The 20,704-nt window shown below is 45.0% G+C and overlaps 1 protein-coding gene across 2 annotated transcripts in view; it reads right to left on the reverse strand.

Annotated features, from left to right (window-relative positions):
• gchfr (GTP cyclohydrolase I feedback regulator) overlaps window positions 1-20,704 on the reverse strand; it is a 66,835-nt gene that overhangs the window by 5,680 nt on the left and 40,451 nt on the right. The window contains exons 1-2 of one of the 2 annotated variants that reach the window (XM_060828758.1): window positions 20,294-20,570; window positions 9,396-9,490 (exon numbers count right to left, since the gene is read on the reverse strand). In XM_060828758.1, the coding sequence (XP_060684741.1) occupies window positions 9,396-9,490; window positions 20,294-20,329 (131 nt within the window). In that variant the 5' untranslated portion in view covers window positions 20,330-20,570. Of the gene's footprint in view, window positions 1-9,395; window positions 9,491-20,293; window positions 20,571-20,704 lie in introns of those variants that run through there. The other variant, XM_060828757.1, reaches the window with a different exon arrangement.

A 20,704-nucleotide genomic window follows, 5' to 3' on the forward strand; every position in this document is an offset into this window, starting at 1 on the left:
ACTTTGGCCTCCAGCTCCTGCCAGTTGGCCGGCCAGGATTCCTCGGTCGGGCTGAGGTCGACCCCCAGGTAGAGGAGATGGGTGGTACTCCAGCTGAACTCCCGAAACTCCTCCGGCAGGGAGTCCACCCGCCACGGACCCACCAGTAGCCCGGAACATTTGGCCCAGTTGATCCTGGCGGAAGACGCCGCCGAGTACACGGCCTGGCACTCGCGCATCCTCCCCAGGTCAGCCGGGTCGGTGAAAGTGAGGAGCACGTCGTCGGCGTAGGCCGAAAGGACCACCCCCGTGCCCGCGCCATCTTGTTATTCTGTAACACTCCCCATTGCTCTACCATTGGCTGTGTAAGTCCTGTCCTAGTTTACCATACCAAAATGTAACATTATGCATTTATCAAAATGAAACTCCCATCTGCCATTCTTCAGCCCACTGGCCCACTTACACAAAGCATCAAAACCAGACAAAACATGAAGAAGGTGGAATATAGAGGAAAACAGGATTTAAAGCAAAGGCCATTCAGCCCTTCAAAAGTCAACCCCAACTCCAATTCATTCAGAGAGGAAAAACTCAAGTTCTATAGTAACTGCATCCAGTTTGAATCTTCTTCATTCTTGAGATGTGGGCACCCTGTGGTTTGATCCAATCTGGATAGCTTGTTTACAGAGTCAACCACCTTGATTTGGAGCTGGCATCATATGAAGGCAAGGCCTGGTCAGGAAAGCAGATTCCTTCATGAATAGATGAGTGAACCAGGATTTTTAGGATTATGGGGCAGTTTCAGAATCATTATCAGTGAGATTTGATTTAATTTAATTTTAGTTGTACTAATTAGTGTTAGTGTCATGGAACAGTCAGAGCCATTCGGTCCCCCATGTCTTTGCTTTCTCACAAATGGAGCAAATTATTAATGCTAGCCCCCTGCCTTTTCCTCATAGCTCTGCAAATCATTTCTTTATATTTTGGAATATCCTTTTGAAAGCGAGAAGTGAATCTGCCTCCAACATCAGTCTGGGGGAATATATTCCATAACCGAACCTGTCCCCTGACGTCACTCATATTTCAGCTCGCTGTCTCCGCCTCCTCGTGCTCCAGCAGTTGGGATTTAAATCCCCAATTCGCCACGTTCCTGCCCGCCGTGCCGTCAATCACCTCATCACGTCTCCGCTCGCGCTCGGACTGTTGGCGGCTTGAAAATGTACGGGTTAAAAATGAGGTCTGCAGATGCTGGAGATCACAGCTGAAAATGTGTTGCTGGTTAAAGCACAGCAGGTCAGGCAGCATCCAAGGAACAGGAAATTCGACGTTTCGGGCATAAGCCCTTCATCAGGAATGAGGAGAGTGTGCCAAGCAGGCTAAGATAAAAGGTAGGGAGGAGGGACTTGGGGGAGGGGCGATGGAGATGTGATAGGTGGAAGGAGGTCAACGCAAGGGTGATAGGCCGGAGTGGGGTGGGGGTGGAGAGGACAGGAAGAAGATTGCAGGTTAGGAGGGCGGTGCTGAGTTGAGGGAACCGACTGAGACAAGGTGGGGGGAGGGGAAATGAGGAAACTGGAGAAATCTGAGTTCATCCCTTGTGGTTGGAGGGTTCCCAGGCGGAAGATGAGGCGCTCCTCCTCCAGCCGTCGTGTTGTTATGTTCTGCTGGTGGAGGAGTCCAAGGACCTGCATGTCCTCGGTGGAGTGGGAGGGAGAGTTAAAGTGTTGAGCCACGGGCTGGTTGGGTTGGTTGGTCCGGGCGTCCCCGAGGTGTTCTCTGAAGCGTTCCGCAAGTAAGCGGCCCGTCTCCCCACTATAGAGGAGGGCACATCGGGTGCAGCGGATGCAACTGATGATGTGTGTGGAGGTACAGGTGAACTTCTGGCGGATATGGAAGGATCCCTTGGGGCCTTGGAGGGAAGTAAGGGAGGAGGTGTGGGCGCAAGTTTTACATTTCCTGCGGTTGCAGGGGAAGGTGCCGGGAGTGGAGGTTGGGTTGGTGGGGGGTGTTGACCTGACGAGGGAGTCACGAAGGGAGTGGTCTTTGCGGAACGCTGATAGGGGAGGGGAGGGGAGGGAAATATATCCCTGGTGGTGGGGTCCGTTTGGAGGTGGCGGAAATGACGGCGGATGATATGTTGTATACGGAGGTTGGTGGGGTGGTAGGTGAGAACCAGTGGGGTTCTGTCTGGGTGGCGGTTGGAGGAGCAGGAAGTGGAGGAGATGCAGTGGAGGGCATCGTCGATCACGTTTGGGGGGAATCTGCGGTCCTTGAAGAAGGAAGCCATCTGGGCTGTGCGGTGTTGGAACTGGTCCTCCTGGGAGCAGATGCGGCGGAGACGAAGGAATTGGGAATATGGGATGGAGTTTTTACAGGGGGCAGGGTGGGGGGAGGTGTAGTCCAGGTAGCTGTGGGAGTCAGTCGGTTTATAGTAGATGTCTGTGTTGAGTCGGTCGCCTGAGACAGAAATGGAAAGGTCTAGGAAGGGGAGGGAGGAGTCTGAGACATTCCAGGTGAATTTGAGGTCAGGATGGAAGGTGTTAGTAAAGTTGATGAACTGTTCAACTTCCTCGTGGGAGCACGAGGCAGCGCCGATACAGTCATCGATGTAGCGGACGAAAAGGTGGGGGGTGGTGCCAGTGTAGTTGCGGAAGATGGACTGTTCCACATATCCTACGAAGAGACAGGCATAGCTGGGGCCTATGCGGGTGCCCATGGCAACTCCTTTAGTTTGGAGGAAGTGGGAGGATTGAAAAGAGAAGTTATTCAGGGTGAGGACCAGTTCAGTCAGTCGAAGGAGGGTGTCAGTGGAAGGGTACTGGTTGGTGCGGCGGGAAAGGAAGAAGCGGAGGGCTTTGAGTCCTTCGTGATGGGGGATGGAGGTGTACAGGGATTGGATGTCCATCGTGAAAATAAGGCGTTGGGGACCAGGGAAGCGAAAATTCTGGAGGAGGTGGAGGGCGTGGGTGGTGTCCCGAACGTAGGTGGGGAGTTCTTGGACTAAAGGGGACAGAACCGTGTCAAGGTATTGGGAGATGAGTTCGGTGGGGCAGGAGCAGGCTGAGACAATGGGTCGGCCGGGGCAGGCAGGTTTGTGGATTTTGGGCAAGAGGTAGAAACGGGCGGTGCGGGGTTGTGGGACTATGAGGTTAGAGGCGGTGGATGGGAGATCCCCTGAGGTGATGAGGTTATGGATGGTCTGGGAGATGATGGTTTGGTGGTGGTGTCGAGGTCGAGGGGGCGATAAGAGGAGGTGTCCGCGAGCTGGCGTTTGGCCTCAGCGGTATAAAGGTCGGTGCGCCAAACTACTACCGCGCCTCCCTTGTCTGCCGGTTTGATGGTGAGGTTGGGATTGGAGCGGAGGGAGTGGAGGGCTGCACGTTCTGAGGGTGAGAGTTTGGAGTGGACAGGTTGAGTCGGTTAATGTCGCGGCGGCAGTTGGCTATAAATAGATCAAGGGCGGGTAAGAGGCCAGCACGGGGTGTCCAGGTGGATGGGGTGCGTTGGAGGCGGGAGAAGGGGTCGTCAGAGGGTGGGCGGGAGTCTTGGTTGTGAAAGTAGGCACGGAGGCGAAGGCGGCGGAAGAATTGTTCAATATCTCGCCGCGTGTTGAACTCATTAATCCGAGGGCGTAGGGGAATGAAGGTGAGGCCTCTGCTGAGGACTGATCTTTCATCCTCAGAGAGTGGGAGGTCTGATGAAGATCCGGCAAGGCTGGGAGCTAGGACCTGGTGTGGGACTGGAGCTGGGGGTGGGGGCGGGGACAGAGATCGATGTAGGGGTGGGGTTAGACGTGGTGACGATGCTCGATGTAGGGGCGGGGTCAAGCGTGGGCTCGGTGTGGGGGCGGGGTCAAGCGTGGGTCACCGCGTCTAACCCTGCCCTACATCGATCTTTGTCCCCGCCCCTAACCTCACCCCCACCCCCAGCTCCAGTCCCACACCAGGTCCTAGCTCCCAGCCTTGCCGGATCTTCACCATCCCTCCAGACCTCCCCCTCTCTGAGGATGAAAGATCAGTCCTCAGCAGAGGCCTCACCTTCATTCCCCTACGCCCTCGGATTAATGAGTTCAACACGCGGCGAGATATTGAACAATTCTTCCGCCGCCTTCGCCTCCGTGCCTACTTTCACAACCAAGACTCCCGCCCACCCTCTGACGACCCCTTCTCCCGCCTCCAACGCACCCCATCCATCTGGACACCCCGTGCTGGCCTCTTACCCGCCCTCGATCTATTTATAGCCAACTGCCTCCGCGACATTAACCGACTCAACCTGTCCACCCCTCTCACCCACTCCAACCTCTCACCCTCAGAACGTGCAGCCCTCCACTCCCTCCGCTCCAATCTCAACCTCACCATCAAACCGGCAGACAAGAGAGGCGCGGTAGTAGTTTGGCGCACCGACCTTTATACCGCTGAGGCCAAACGCCAGCTCGCGGACGCCTCCTCTTATCGCCCCCTCAACCACGACCCCACCTCCCACCACCAAACCATCATCTTCCAGACCATCCATAACCTCATCACCTCAGGGGATCTCCCATCCACCGCCTCTAACCTCATAGTCCCACAACCCCGCATTGCCCATTTCTACCTCCTGCCCAAAATCCACAAACCTGAATGCCCCGGCCGACCCATTGTCTCAGCCTGCTCCTGCCCCACCGAACTCATCTCCGCTTCTGTCGGTTCTGTCCCCTTTAGTCCAAGAACTCCCCACCTACGTTCGGGACACCACCCACGCCCTCCACCTCCTCCAGAATTTTCGCTTCCCCGGTCCCCAACGCCTTATTTTCATGATGGACATCCAGTCCCTGTACACCTCCATCCCCCATCACGAAGGACTCAAAGCCCTCCGCTTCTTCCTTTCCCGCCACACCGACCAGTACCCTTCCACTGACACCCTCCTTCGACTGACTGAACTGGTCCTCACCCTGAATAACTTCTCTTTTCAATCCTCCCACTTCCTCCAAACTAAAGGAGTTGCCATGGGCACCCGCATGGGCCCCAGCTATGCCTGTGTCTTCGTAGGATATGTGGAACAGTCCATCTTCCGCAACTACACTGGCACCACCCCCCACCTTTTCGTCCGCTTCATTGATGACTGTATTGGCGCTGCCTCGTGCTCCCACGAGGAGGTTGAACAGTTCATCAACTTTACTAACACCTTCCATCCCGACCTCAAATTCACCTGGACTGTCTCAGACTCCTCCCTCCCCTTCCTAGACCTTTCCATTTCTATCTCAGGCGACCGACTCAACACAGACATCTACTATAAACCGACTGACTCCCACAGCTATCTGGACTACACCTCCTCCCACCCTGCCCCCTGTAAAAACTCCATCCCATATTCCCAATTCCTTCGTCTCCGCCGCATCTGCTCCCAGGAGGACCAGTTCCAACACCGCACAGCCCAGATGGCTTCCTTCTTCAAGGACCGCAGATTCCCCCCAAACGTGATCGATGATGCCCTCCACCGCATCTCCTCCACTTCCCGCTCCTCCGCCCTTGAGCCCCGCTCCTCCAACCGCCACCAAGGGTGGTAGGTGAGAACCCCACTGGTTCTCACCTACCACCCCACCAACCTCCGTATACAACGTATCATCCGTCGTCATTTCCGCCACCTCCAAACGGACCCCACCACCAGGGATATATTTCCCTCCCCTCCCCTATCAGCGTTCCGCAAAGACCACTCCCTTCGTGACTCCCTCGTCAGGTCCACACCCCCCACCAACCCAACCTCCACTCCCGGCACCTTCCCCTGCAACCGCAGGAAATGTAAAACTTGCGCCCACACCTCCCCCCTCACTTCCCTCCAAGGCCCCAAGTTCACCTGTACCTCCACACACATCATCTATTGCATCTGCTGCACCCGATGTGGCCTCCTCTATATTGGGGAGACGGGCCGCTTACTTGCGGAACGCTTCAGAGAACACCTCAGGGACGCCCGAACCAACCAACCCAACCAGCCCGTGGCTCAACACTTTAACTCTCCCGCCCACTCCACCGAGGACATGCAGGTCCTTGGACTCCTCCACCGGCAGAACATAACAACACGATGGCTGGAGGAGGAGCGCCTCATCTTCCGCCTGGGAACCCTCCAACCACAAGGGATGAACTCAGATTTCTCCAGTTTCCTCATTTCCCCTCCCCCCACCTTGTCTCAGTCGGTTCCCTCAACTCAGCACCGCCCTCCTAACCTGCAATCTTCTTCCTGACCTCTCCGCCCCCACCTTGACCTCCTTCCACCTATCACATCTCCATCGCCCCTCCCCCAAGTCCCTCCTCCCTACCTTTTATCTTAGCCTGCTTGGCACACTCTCCTCATTCCTGATGAAGGGCTTATGCCCGAAACGTCGAATTTCCTATTCCTTGGATGCTGCCTGACCTGCTGTGCTTTAACCAGCAACACATTTTTCGGCTTGAAAATGTAGTTCCACGCCATCCCCATGACCTTTCGATCCATTGGCAGCGTTGTAAAGGCTGGAGTTCAGCCTCTTTCCCCCTCCGACAAACCATCAGAATTATGTTTCCAATCATTCACATCAACCTCATTACTTGTTACTGAACGGATTTCTGAGTTATGGATTTTCTGTAGCATTCCCTCATGGACAGGTGAAACACACTTCCAACAGCTGATAGTTTACTGAAAGGCTTCAAGTTTGAGATGAAAGTTTTCTTGGGAATAAAAGTTTTAGCGATAAGTAAAAGACTTGAACATGTTTTTCACTGGACCTGTTTTTACAGCCAACGAAATACTTTGAAGTGTAGAACGATGTTTTTATTGTAGGAAGCATAGCAGCGTGCACACAGCCATCTCCTACGAACATCAACGTGATAAGGACCAGATCATCTTTTTGTGATGTTGACTGAGGGCGAAATATTAGACAGAATACCAGGGATAATTCCTGAAAATGTGCTATGAGATCTTTTACATATGTTGGACCGGACAGATGGAGCCTTGGCTTCATGTCACCTGAAAGATGACACCCTGACAGTGCAATGTTCCCTGGTACTGCACTGGGCATCAGCTGAGAAAAAAAGTTTTTTTAAAACATAAACTATGGAAGTTAACATCCATAGCCAGAAACAGAGAAAAACTGCAACTCTATTCTTCACTGGCTAAGTTGATGAATCATTGTGCATAATTAAAGTGGTTCTATATTTTGGTCCAATGCAGAGTTCACGCTGGTAGCTGCTATCATCGTTTGATCAGCTGTAGTGGATTCAGTCACATTCTGTCACAAAGCTCAGGAAGAACTGAGCGGTAATGGTATGCTTTCCTCCATTTAGGATGCAAAAGGAGCTGTTTATAGTTAATCATAATACATCCAGGATGAGCTTCCAATTCAAGTCTCTGTTGAAATGCAAATTGCACAATCATAGCAAACTTTGCAAACACTCATATTGTTTACCTGTCGAAAACAACTAACTCCTGTCATGAGGCAAAAATCGATTTTTTATAGTATACTGTGATTTTCAGGATGGTATACTGATATTCAGTAGTTAATCCACAATTAACTACTAATGTTTTGAACTTGAAATGAAACTAACTAGTTAGAATATACTCTTTCTTCATCAGCCCTCCCTCAATCTGTCCAGTTTGGTATATGTTATGAAAATGTTTTCCTCTTAATAACACCAAAATAATACAGTATCTATCTAAATGTCTTCATACTTCACCATCGTTTACAATATCTACCCAAAATAACTACTTCAAACATTCCACAATTCGCTTCTTATTGTTGAAGAGTATTCTTGTGTTGCAGCAGTAGTGTCTCTACTCCTGCACTGGGAGGCATATGTTCAAGTCCCAAAAAAGTAGAGGATTGCTGGCAGTACTGAACCCCCAACCATTAGAAGTCAGTGGTTAATTCTGCATTACACCAAACCACTTAAAATCCTCTCTCTTGTTTGGCATGTACCTCACTACTACAAATACCTTTGTGTCCCCAATTCCCTCCAAGCTACAAACACCCAAACTCCTCTCCCCATATTCTCATCCTACCACATAACCTTCTCTAACTCCCCCCCCCTTAGTCCCCGGTAACATGTCCATCCTTGACCTCCTCCACTGTTGGAGTGAAGCCAAATAGAAACTGGTGGAACATCACTTTATATTTCGCCTGGGAAGCTTCCAGCTCAATGGCCTCAACATTGACTTCACCAGCTTCAAAGTCCCCCCTCCTCCAGCTTTATCCCATTCTAGCTCCACCAGTCCTCCTCGCCTCCGTGGCCTGTTCGAACCTATCCAATCTTCCTACTCACCTTTCCACTCTACCCTTCCCACTGACCAATCACAATTCCCTACCTGCATCCACCTATCACCATCCAAACCTACCCTTACCCCTCCTCACCAGCCCTATCTCTTCCCTCTATATATTTCTGGATTCCTTCCCCCTCCTCAGTCCTGACCAAGGGTTTCATCCCAAAAGTTGACTTGACTTACCCACTACTCCAATGCTGTCTGACCTGCTGTGCTCTTTCAGCTTCAGCTATTGACTCTGACTTCCAGCATCTGCAGTCCTTACTTTCCCTATAAGCTCTGTGTACTTGACCTTTCTAGTATTGGGAGATCCTAGATATCCAGTGTCTCCCAGTTGGGATGCATGTATTAAGAGATTCCAGCATTAGGGCTTCAGTTGAGATTTAGTTATTTTTCACAGGGTAAAACTATCATTTATTGGTGAGTCACATTCCCAGAAAACAGTTGGTAAGTGGTTAAAAGGCTTTACAATCGGTCTTGCTGTACTTAATTTCATGACTCACTCCAAACCATTATATTGTCACTGATAGTTCTGGTGTAAAAGGACAGTGTAATAGAGCAAGGTAGTTGGTGAAGTGATAGTCTAATGATATCACTTGGACTGTTAATTAAGAGGCCCACTAATGTTCTGGGGACCCAGGTTCAAATCCTGCCATGGCAGATAGTGGAATTCCAATTCAATAAAAATCTGGAATTCAGAGTCTTAATGATGACCATGAATATGTTCTTGATGGTCAGGAAAAGCTCATCTGGTTCACTAATGTCCTTTAGGGAAGACGGCTGCCATGCTTACCTAGTCATGTGACTCCAGACCCACAGCAATGTGGTTGACTGTGAGACCGCTCTCTGGGTACTTAGAGTTGGTCAGTGATGACCACATCCCACAAACAAATAAAAAAAATGGTGGAGGAGCTGTGCCATGGAATGGCAGGGGCATGATACTACCTCAGTGCAAAACTCTGGTGAGGTACAAGCAGAGGTCTTACAGTTACCTCCCCTCTCCTTGAGTAAGGGGGGGAAAAAAATCACCAACAACTCTCTAAAATTGTCCCTGTACAGCCAGTTCGCAAGCTAAGAGACAAAATTTGGGGGTAAAATATATTAAAACGCCAGAGCAGGGTATGCAAGTAAATGAAGTGTTCTAACACACCCTTACTCACAAGTTACTTCCTAACATAGTCGTTTTCTCAGCTCCGAGGTATCTCATAAGTTCTTCATCCGAGTGTTCGTCGCCCACAATTGTGGGCCCAGTTTCCTGTAAAACAGAGATATTTTTATTTCTGAAATTGCTTGGACATGGTTCATATTCTCTCCCCTCCTGCTGTGATGGTGAGTTTAGCTTACACTGGTCAACACAAAATTTACTCCAACCTCCCAGACAGTGCACGCTGTTCCAGAAATTCCTAAACTTACGAGTTCAAATTACAGCAGGCACCCCCAGCCCGACACAGTGCAAACTGGACCCAGATGCATGCATCACCACAATTTTGCAATTGAAAATTTGTACCATATTTTGTGCAAACAGCATTCAAACATTCATTCACTGTGCCAGTGAGATCTAGGTGTGTCCTACCATGATACATTTGTCTTCTAGCTATTGCAGTATCATTACCAAAGAATATAATTGAATGTCAGCAATCTCTCTTTGCACTGGGGGATTATTGAGATATGCAATTCATTACTAGAAACAGTGATAGAAACAGAATCCAAAAGGGATGTGGACAAATATTTGAAAAGGGGAAAACAAAGAGAAAGGGATTTGGATTGCCCTGTTGCAAATGTACCTCCTTCGAGATGGGAGGGGAACAAGTTTCAGGAAAGTGACAAGTGTTTGAGTGAAGACACCCTTTTCACAGGGCGCCCTACCTCTCTGTGATTCTAGTCTTCAGTTCACAAGGAGAGACTGGGAGAAGCCAGGATCGTTCTCCTGGGAGCAGAGAAAATTGGGAGCAGGTGGGATTGAATCGAAATGTTCAGAATCACAAGGTGAGTGTCAATTGAGTCAGTGAGGAAGGAAATCTTCCCAGAGGCAGGAGGGTGGGTGCCAAGTGGGGGACATTGGATCAGGTGGAGCGAGATAAAAGACTAGAGGGAGAGACAGTTTGAGGGAAATGGGATAAAGAACATTACAACATTTAAAAGGCATCTTGATGGGTACAAGAGGAAGGGTTTAGACAGAAATGCTGGCAAATGGGACAGGATCAGTTGAGGATACCTGGTTAGCAAGGACAAGTTGGACCTGGTTGTGTCTGTTTCCGTGCTATACAACTCTGACTAAATGGATGGCTGGCACATACAAAAAAAAGACCAAATTCTGAGTTGAAGAAAGTCTCCTACAACCCATATGAATGGAGGGTGATAATGGGAATGCTCTGCAGCAACAAAGGGTCAGTTTCATTCCAACTGAGAAATATAGGTGAACACTGTTTCCACTGAGTAACAGTGATAGATTTATAATATGCTAGTGGATCAATACATGCAGGACTCTGCTTGCTTATGATGGGTCTGGAAGACTCTCTCTCCTCTACTTGTATATACTTATCATCAGGTAAATCATCATTCGAACCGAATGCAAGGTTCACCCTTTGCTTTCAGGGTCAGACCATTGTCCAAACTGCTATTACCTCCAAATTTTGTCATGGGTTATATTTCAATCCTGATATAAACTGTGATCATATAATCTATTCCCAAGACTTAAACTTGTTACCAAAAGGTGAAAAAGTTATTTGGAATTAGTTTGGTGTTTGATGATAATCCATTCTGCTAAAACACATAAAGCAAATCCTAAATACATCCTTGGTCTGTGCTGGTTATATTTTTCATTCATTCATGGGATTCTGATGTGCTGGCTAGGACAGCATTTACTGTCCATCATCAATTGGCCATAAGACAGTTAAGATTCAACCACATTGCTGTGGGTTTGGAGTAACATGTAAGCTACACCAGGAAGGAATAGCAGATTTTCTTCCATAAAAGCTATTAGTGAACCAGATGGATTTTTAGAATAATCACCAATAATTACATGATCACCATTAGACAAGTCTTTCAATCCCGATCTTTATTGAATTCAAAATATCACCATCATCCACGGTGAGATTTAAAGCCATGTCCTCATTAGTCTGATTACTATCCAATAAAATTATCACAATGCCAAAGCCTCCCCTTACGGTTGAAATCAGCATAACCAGTTGGGGGAGGGTGGTGTGGGCAGGCAGAATAAAGTTGGGGAGGTAGGAATCATTATACTGCTCATCTCTATCGAGTGACTCCAGCAGGAAAGCAAACCTGTATGATGCCTTCACTATCAAATAGCCTGTCAATATATAGCTACCTGGGTTACACATAAATAAGGCTGCACGAATGGAGTACAGGAGGGTTAGCAGCATCTGTGGAACCAGACCCAGCACGAATTCAGGTAATTTAGGAGAACATGGGAATAGGAGTGATCCATTCAGCCCATTGACTCTGCACCACCCTTCAATAGCTGACTATAGCTAATCAACCACTTCAATGCCTTATAGCCATCCCATTCCAATAACCCTGTAAACCACTGGTAATCAGAAATCGACCAATTGCTACCTTCATACATACTCAAACATTTGCATGCCTTCTTTTTAAATTGTGTCCCCTTTGCTTTCAGGGTCAGACCATTGTCCAAACTGCTATTACCTCCAGTTTGGTTCTAAACACCCCACCCAAGGAAATCATCTTACCTGCATCTCTCCTTTCTATCCCTTTAGGTATTTTGTAGGTTTCAATGAGATCACCTCTCATTCTTTGACCCCTGGAGATGCTGGCCTGGTTTACCTAATCTTGAGCAGGTGCGAGTTAAGCATGATGTAATTCCACTCACACTATGCCTCAACAGCCCTCATTTCACCATCTGCCATGGTGAGATTCAAACCAGTGACTTCCAGAACAATAGCCTGGGGTTCAAAATTACTAATCCCTTGACATTACTACCGTGCACCACCCCCCAACCCACCTCCTGAATGTTACAACGTACCTCTGGGACCAGGTTGGACTTGAACCCTGATTCCAAGGTAGAGAGACCACCACTGTGCCACAAGAAATCTTAGTTGCAATTTCTAGATATTTTTGTAGATATTTCTAACTAACCTGTTCAGATATGTTGTGATATATAACACACACACTACACAACAGGTGAGATTTGTACCTGTATTCTTGCCGTGAGGTTGGGACACTACCACTATGTCACAGAGCCCAACAGTGCTCAAATATAAATCATTGACATATATAGCGAATAGCTGGGGCCCGAGTACTTTGTAGTCACACCCTGCCAACATGAGAATGACTCCTTTAATGACCTCCTTGCAGCAGCCTGGATCTCTGGGTTTCTAGATCAGTGACATTACACTACTCATTTCACCATAACCTCATTTTTTATGTGATGCTCTTGGAATGCTTTTCTGCACTCTGCATAAAACCAAGATTGGGTTAGATACATTCTGCTGCAGCTGAGAGTTCATGGCACTTCATGAATGCCCAGATTTCAGATGGGATTTGTGATTCAAATCAAGCCATCCTAAATGATGGGTGTCGAAGTCCTCAACTAGAATACATTCCACCCTCTTGCCCTCAGAGCTTCTTTTAAGGATATTCAACATGGAGGAACACTGATTCATTAGTTTAGGGCAGTAGGTGTTAATCATTATTAAGTCCAGTGCTTGACCTGATACTATGAAACCTCATAGGAATTGGAGTCAGGTGTGGACACACAGGGCAATATAATTCATGGCTGTTCTATATAAATTCATTGTATTTTCTACATATAATATCAACTACATTAGTTCCATTTTGCTTTATAACGATAACAATAAATTTGAATCATAAGTTAGAATTGGTGATTGAAAAAAACTGATTATTGTATGGACATGACTTGCCAAGCCTTCTTTGACAGCAGCTTTCAACACCTGACCTCTACCACCTAGAAAATAATCAGCCATCCTGGCTGAATGCCCCAGTGCTGCCAGCCTGGTGTATCATCCTGCTAGTGGGGCAGGGCATACACAAGAATGATGATGGTACCATCTGGGACATAGTCATACTCACTGATTTATAACTTGTCAAGCTGTTGCTTGACTACAACGTGGAACAATTCTTCCAATTTTATCACAAGCCCTCAGCTTGTTCTAAGGAAGTTTGGATATGGCACTGCAAATGTTATTTCCAGTATCTATGTTAATGCTGAGTGATCCATCTGGTTTTATTCCTTAATGAATTTTGTGTAACAGTTTAATTAAATTGAGTGGCTTGCAAGGCCATTTTCAAAGGCAGTTAAGAATCAATCAATCACATTGTGTGCTTTGGACTCACACACAGGCCAGACCAGATAAGGATGGCAGATTATTTTCTAGGTGGTAGAGGTCAGGTGTTGAAAGCTGCTGTCAAAGAAGGCTTGGCAAGTCATGTTCATACAATAATCAGTTTTTTTCAATCACCAGTTCTAACATATGATTCAAATTTATTGTTATCGTTATAAAGCATGTTATGTAGTTGATATTATATATAGAAAATACAATGAATTACGAGACAATGTCATGTATATTTTATATAGAACAGCCATGAATTATATGGAATGCAGGATGTTACTGGATTTGGAAGGCTGGGACTTCTTCCACTGGAGTATAGGAGGTTGAGAGGAGACCTTATAGAAGATTATAAAATAATGAGGGGTATAGATAGGGTTAATGGTAGTTGTCTTTTCCCTAGGATGGGGATTTCTAGACTACGGGGAAACTTTTTAAAGTTAGAAGAAAGAGATTTAAAAAAGACATGAGGGGCAAATCTTTCACACAGAGAGTGGTTTGTGTGTTGATACAAACTTCCTGAGGAAGTGATGGATATGGGTACAATTCCACAATTTAAAAGACATTTGGATAAGTACATGAATAGGAAATGTTTGAAGGGATATGGGCAAGGAGCAGGCAGGTGGCACGAGTTTAGTTTGGGATTATGTTCGGCATGGACTGGTTGGACCGAAGGGTCTGTTTCTGTTCCGTATGCCTCTATAGCAGTTGTCCTACAATGGAATAGCTTATAGATGACATCTTCATATACATTTGTGTTCAGCATATCAGCAAAGATTATGCACTCAATAGTGTAAATAATCAGGAAATTAAATAAACTTAGTCATTTATTAGTTTATAATGATGTTATAAAAAGATGATTTGGAAATGAATTAGTTTTGCATTAAAAGCAACACTATCCAATGATTCATAATTCAGTTTGCCGTTTAATTACAATAAATCCTAGAGTAAGTATAGAAGGGAATGCAAGGGTCTAGCTGTCAAAAAACAACGACTCACATAGCAACATCAATGTATTGTTATTTTTCACTGTTGGTAACAACACAACAGGAATTCAGTAAGGTTGCATGAAAGAGGTTATTTGTTGAAAATAGAACACATGGAATTGGAGATAATTTTTTACGTGGGCTAGAAACTGGCTGGGAGGTACGAAATTGTGATAAAGAATGAAAAGCAGTTTTTTTGATTGAGGCCCATTGCCTTGGGAGTCAATTTTCCACATTATTTATCAACCGGAATAGACAGTCATGCAGCATGTTTTCAGTTGGTTAAGTCAGGTTAATATTGGTGGAAATAAGAAATTGTAAGTGGATACAGACAAACTGACAGAGCAAAATGATATTCAGTGTTAGTCATCCATTTAACCAAAAAAGAAAGACAAGTTTGAGTGTTTACAAATGGTGAGAAATTCCTAAATGAAGAGGAGCAGCGAGCCTTAGTAGTCAGAATACAGAAATCATTTAGAGCTAGCAGGAAAATACAAAAGGCACTCAGAAAGGCAAATGAATTTTGGTCAAGGGGCTAACTCCTGTTCTGTCTATCTAATTTTTCTGCCTTTTGCTTCATAAACTTATTGATTAGTTTTCAAAATATTTACAGTTTATGGTATCCACTTAAAAGCTACTTTGGATTGCAATTTTGCAATTTCTGTCTGGTAAGGCACTTCATATCCTAAAACTTTCTTAAATATTCAATTAGTTTTGATCTATTTCTGAAACAAGCTTTGATTTAGAGATTTGATTTAGTAGCAATATTTTCACTTCAAAATCAGAAGATCTAGGCATAATGACTGCAGATCTCAGAATTCTGTGCTAACATACACTGAGAGTGCCCTTTCTTGGTGCAAATTCATAAATGCCGCCATCTGTGTAGGTATATGGAGGTTATGGCTGGAGCAGGAGTATTAATGCTACAGCCTGGCAACATTTAATCAGACTCCAAATTCTTTCATTACTTCAGGCAGGTACTAGTAAAAAGACAAAACCAGAAACTCTATTAATTGCTCATTGATGCATCTGCCAGTAACCTATTTAAACCAAACCATATGAAGCTGCTTCAAATCTGTCATCATACTTTTCTGCAAAATATAAAACGATTGAACATAATGTCCTGATAAACCATCCTCAACCTCCTGTAGCCTTTCGCAAATTTATGCCCAGCTTTTACTGAACTCCAAGTGTGAACGCTACCAGTCAGAATTTTGGCTTGACCACAGTATCCAAACAATCCTTATGAATGTCAAAGATGACACTCTATGTGACTGTGACTATGGTAAACTATCCCCCTTGTCTTTTTCAATCTATCTGCAGCCTTTTAAGAGTTAACCACACTATCTTACTCCTTCACCAATGCCTCACTATCTAGCTGGGTGTAACTGTTCTTCCCAGTTCCGCTCTTCTATCTAATAGTAGACAGAGAATCACCTGCACCAGCTTTTCTTTCTGCTCCCAGACTGTTGTCCAGGGTGTCTACAATGATCTTTAATTGATTCCATCTTTTTCCTTACTTAGTAATCCCCTGGCGATCTCATTCAAAAACATGCCAGATTCCATATATAACTGATGACCCCCAAAACTCTCTCCCTCTCTCCTCCCACCTCCACCCCTTTTGACCACTTTACTACTTGTACACTGTCAGCCTGCTTGTCCAGCATCCAGAACCAGATGAACAGAGTCTCCTTCAACTAAATATTAGGAAGTCCATAGCTATTATCCTTGGTTCCTGCCACATAGAATCACAGAGATGTACAGCTCACATGCAGATCCTTTGGTCCAACTCGTCCATGCTGACCAGATATCCTAACCTAATCTCGTACCATTTGCCAGCACTTAGCCCATACCCCTCTAAATCCTTCTTATTCATATACCGATTCAGATATCTTTTAAATGTTGCATCCAGATGCTTTTTAAATGTTGTAATCGTATTTTACTCTGTCCCTCAGTGTAGCATCTGTTAGAGGCAGAACAAGACTATTCACAAACATGGTGTCACATCTGATTTCAAATAAACTTTGATCACGTATATCATCTCTAAGACCATGTTACTTCCACCCTTGAAACAGGGTTCCCTGTCAATATATTGCTGCCGCTTTGTTGCACTGAACTCAGTTAGTCCAATATATTTCTTGTCATTATCTCATCCCCCATCGTTTACAAACATAGTCTCATCCAAAATTCTGTCACCCATATTCTAACTGCACCAAGTGCATTCCGTTATCCAGGTTCACTGATGTATCAGTTCCCACTTGAAAAATGTTACAATTTAAGACCTGCTATCATTATTATCAAATCCAATCAAGGCATCAACCCACTGGAATACACTGCCTTAATGTGTGTTGGAACCAAATTCACTAATTCTTATTAAAAAGGAGTTGGATAAATATTTGAAAAGGTGAAATTTGCGGTGTGATATAGAAAAGACAAGGGAGTGTACCTACTGTGATGCTTAATTCTATGACTAACATCCAATTCATCCATAACACAGCATAAACTTTAAATATAATTTTGACAAGGTGATTAAATTTGAAGGCCTGTTCTCCTGTTGAACCACTGGGTAAACCCACTGCGCTAATTGGTCAGCTGAGTTCAGTCAGGCAGCACTTGGAGTGATGGAGAGCAGTTAGGAAGTTTTAAATCTTGAAAGGGGCCTTGGAAGACAGCATCTTGAAGACATTTATAAAAATGTAACAATACTTTCCCACTTCTGTTCAAAAGTTATGATGAGATTAGAACTGCCCAGTGAAACCCAATGCACTGATTAATAACACATAAAAAGGGACCTTTCCCTGCTGAAAACAAACCAGTCTTTCTTTCAAACCAAGACAAATTCGATAACTTAATAAACCATAAAATTAATGGGTATTTCTTCTAAAGTTAGTCAGTTGTACAATTCAACCAGTAGAAACCTGTTAGGCTGGCTAGTGATTTTGAATATTCATGGCAATATTGCAGTGGATAGAATTAGTTATTGATAAACCAACACTTGTAACTGACATTTGGACTTTGTGCTTTAAAGCTTTTTGATCTGATGAAACTTGTTCCAATTTTATTTTCTTCACTTAAGTTGTGATATTAATGGTAGTCATACTATTTTACATTAGCATTTAACATTATCGTAACCTTATTGCAAAATGTGTATTTGAAAAATTACTTTCTAACAGAGTCTTGTTTGTTCTGAAGGCTTATATACAATATCTGCCCATTTTCACCCCGGCCCCCTCCAAAAGCAATTGGAATTATGGAGGCTTTTGAGATATACTTCAAGATAGTGAAGCTTTAGAGAATTTGTTTCAGAATGGGAGAGTAAGGCAGATGCCAACAGTAGAGCAGACAAATGGAGATAGGTGCAGTTAACTTGAACCAGATGAACAAAGCAAATAGGAATATAATACTGTAATGTTTCAAACATTGGGAGTTGAAGAGCAATGGAGGGTAGTTTGAGAGGACAATGTTTGCAACACCAGTCTGGGCATCCCTGAAAGGTGGGAAAAGGATAAGATCTATTTAGGAGACACCAATGGCCTACACCAATAATCTGCCCACATAAAAAGATTTCATTTAATCTTTTAACGTTTTTAGACGACTGTGCCTTTACCAATTCTGACTGTCCAGGTCCAAGGTCAAATAAAACAACAGTAAAACAAATTTTCCTACAGAAACAAAATACAATTTCACTGCACAGTATGTCAAAGCAGTGACATTCAATATGGACGAATAAGGAAGAGAAAAGAGGGCTTAGTTCAGAATTAGAACAAACTGTCTGAGCTACTGATGCTGAAGGCTTGTTGTACAGACCGGAGGCTTGTGACCAATGGTATACCACAAGGATTGGGTCCATTGTTGCTTGCTATTTATATAAACAATTTGGATGAGAATATAGATTAGTAAGTTTGCAGATGACACTAAAATTGGTGGTATAATGTACAGTGAAGAAGATTATCTAAGAGTACAATAGGATCTTGATCAACAGGGCCAGTGGGCTGAGGAATGGTAGAAGGATTTTTAGATAAATACAAGGTTTGCATTTTGGAAAGACAAACCAGGGCAGGACTTACACAGTTAACAGCATGGTCCATGGAAGTGTTAACAAACAGAGACATAGAGGTACAGGTACATAGTTCCTTAAAAGTGGTGTCACAGCTAGACTGCATGGTGAAGAATGCATTTGTCAAGCTTGCCTTTATCAGTCAGAGTTGATTAAAGGAGTTGGGACATCATGTTACAGTTGTACAAGAAATTGGTAAGGTCACACTTGGAGCAATGCGTACAACTTGGGTTGCCCTGCTATTGGAAGGATGTTATTAAACTGAAAAAGGTGCAAAAAGATTTATAAAGATGTTACCAAGACTGGAGGGCTTGAGTTATAAAGGAGAGGCTGGAGAGTCTGAGATAATTTGGCCCTGGAGTGTAGGAGTCAGAGGGGTGACTTTTAAGAGGTTTATAAAACATTATAAGGGATCCAGGTAAGTTCAATAGCCAAGGTCTTTTCCCCAGCTCAAAACGAGAGAGGATAGGTTTAAGGAGAGAGGGCAAAAAAATTTAAAAAGTACCTGAGGGGCAACCTTTTCACACAGAGGGTGTTGTGTATATGGATACAGCTGCCAGAGGAAGTGGTAGAGGTGAGTAGAATTACAGCATTTAAAAGATATTTGGACAGGTACATAGATAGGAAAGGTTTAGAGGAAAATAGGCCAAATGCAGGCAAATGAGATTAATTAAATTTAGGAAACCTGGTCTGCATGGATTAGTTGGGCCAAAGGGCCTGTTTCTGTGCTGTATGACACTATGACTACTGTACTTGCAAAAGTTAAGCCCCTAAGTAGCAAAGACATGAAACGAATTTTAAGAGCAGTGGGGGTGGGCAACAATGCAAGAAGGTGTTGTCAATTTTGAGGTGAATACCAGCTTAGCTCTGGACTGAATGTTAGTGCCAGTATGGTCGACCTCAATACTGAGACTGTATATTTGTGTAGATAACAAGAGGGATTGGTATTGGAGGCTGCAGTATAGGTTTAATTGAAGTGGAAATGGTTACCTATGATCTTGCCAATGTTATCTTTATTCTGGCTTAGTCACCATCGAAAGAATTAGTCTGTACATTGACAATGTTCGAGGAGAAAGTGAGGACTGCAGATGCTGGAGATCAGAGCTGAAAATGTGTTGCTGGAAAAGCGCAGCAGGTCAGGCAGCATCCAAAGAGCAGGAGAATTGACGTTTCGGGCATGAGCTCTTCTTCAGGAAGTCGATGCTCCTGCTCTTTGGATGCTGCCTGACCTGCTGCGCTTTTCCAGCAACACATTTTCCACATTGACAATGTTGTTTGGTTAAGTTAGCAGGTACCACTTCTCCAGCTAGTTACTTCTGTGTTGTCAATTTCAATCCCCAGTACTTACAATTTGGTGGGATCAGAACAAAACATAGGCGTAGCAACAATTCCGAGCATTCGATCAACTTTGGTCATTTAATTTGGGCCAAGATGGTACTTTTTAACTATGACTGTAAGAAACCCCGAGTCACATCGAATACTTCCTACTTCCCGTACATCCTCCATACCTCAATATAAATGGTGATTGAACACCAGCTGCAAGGGACAAATTAATCTCGGCGTTAGAGTCGGGGACAGAAGCTATTTTTGCCGACTGTTGAGGAGAACTGAGCAAGGACTGGTGCCCGCAGATGAACCCAGTGCAAACGAGACCCAGACGATATGCAAAGTGTATATTTACTTACCAATCGGATTTGAGTGCTGATGAGAACATAAGGCATTCTTGTGAGCCTCTGGTCTCCTGGTGCTTCTGACTGTTACGTTAATAATATTCCCCCCGGCTTTCTGCGGCCCGGGACGGATTGTGTAACTTCCTCACTGACTCTGACTCCAGCCAATCACTCTCTACCTGAGCTCACGTAATAACACTGAAGTAAAACACAGCAATCTCCTGAAACTGGTTTACAAACTGTGGAAATGCAGCTTCTAAAAATGTGCCAACCCACTGGTATTTTGCAATCATGTGCGTCAAACAGGTTTATCACTTTCATCTTTCTTTAATGAGAATCAACATGATTTAACCCCGCAGCGGGAGGCTGCAAGCAGTTTGTACTTCCTGCTTTAACGTGTGAATCCCCGGTATCATTTTGGTCATT

This window comes from Hemiscyllium ocellatum, chromosome 8, assembly GCF_020745735.1.
Source record: "Hemiscyllium ocellatum isolate sHemOce1 chromosome 8, sHemOce1.pat.X.cur, whole genome shotgun sequence".
Lineage (NCBI taxonomy): Eukaryota > Metazoa > Chordata > Chondrichthyes > Orectolobiformes > Hemiscylliidae > Hemiscyllium > Hemiscyllium ocellatum.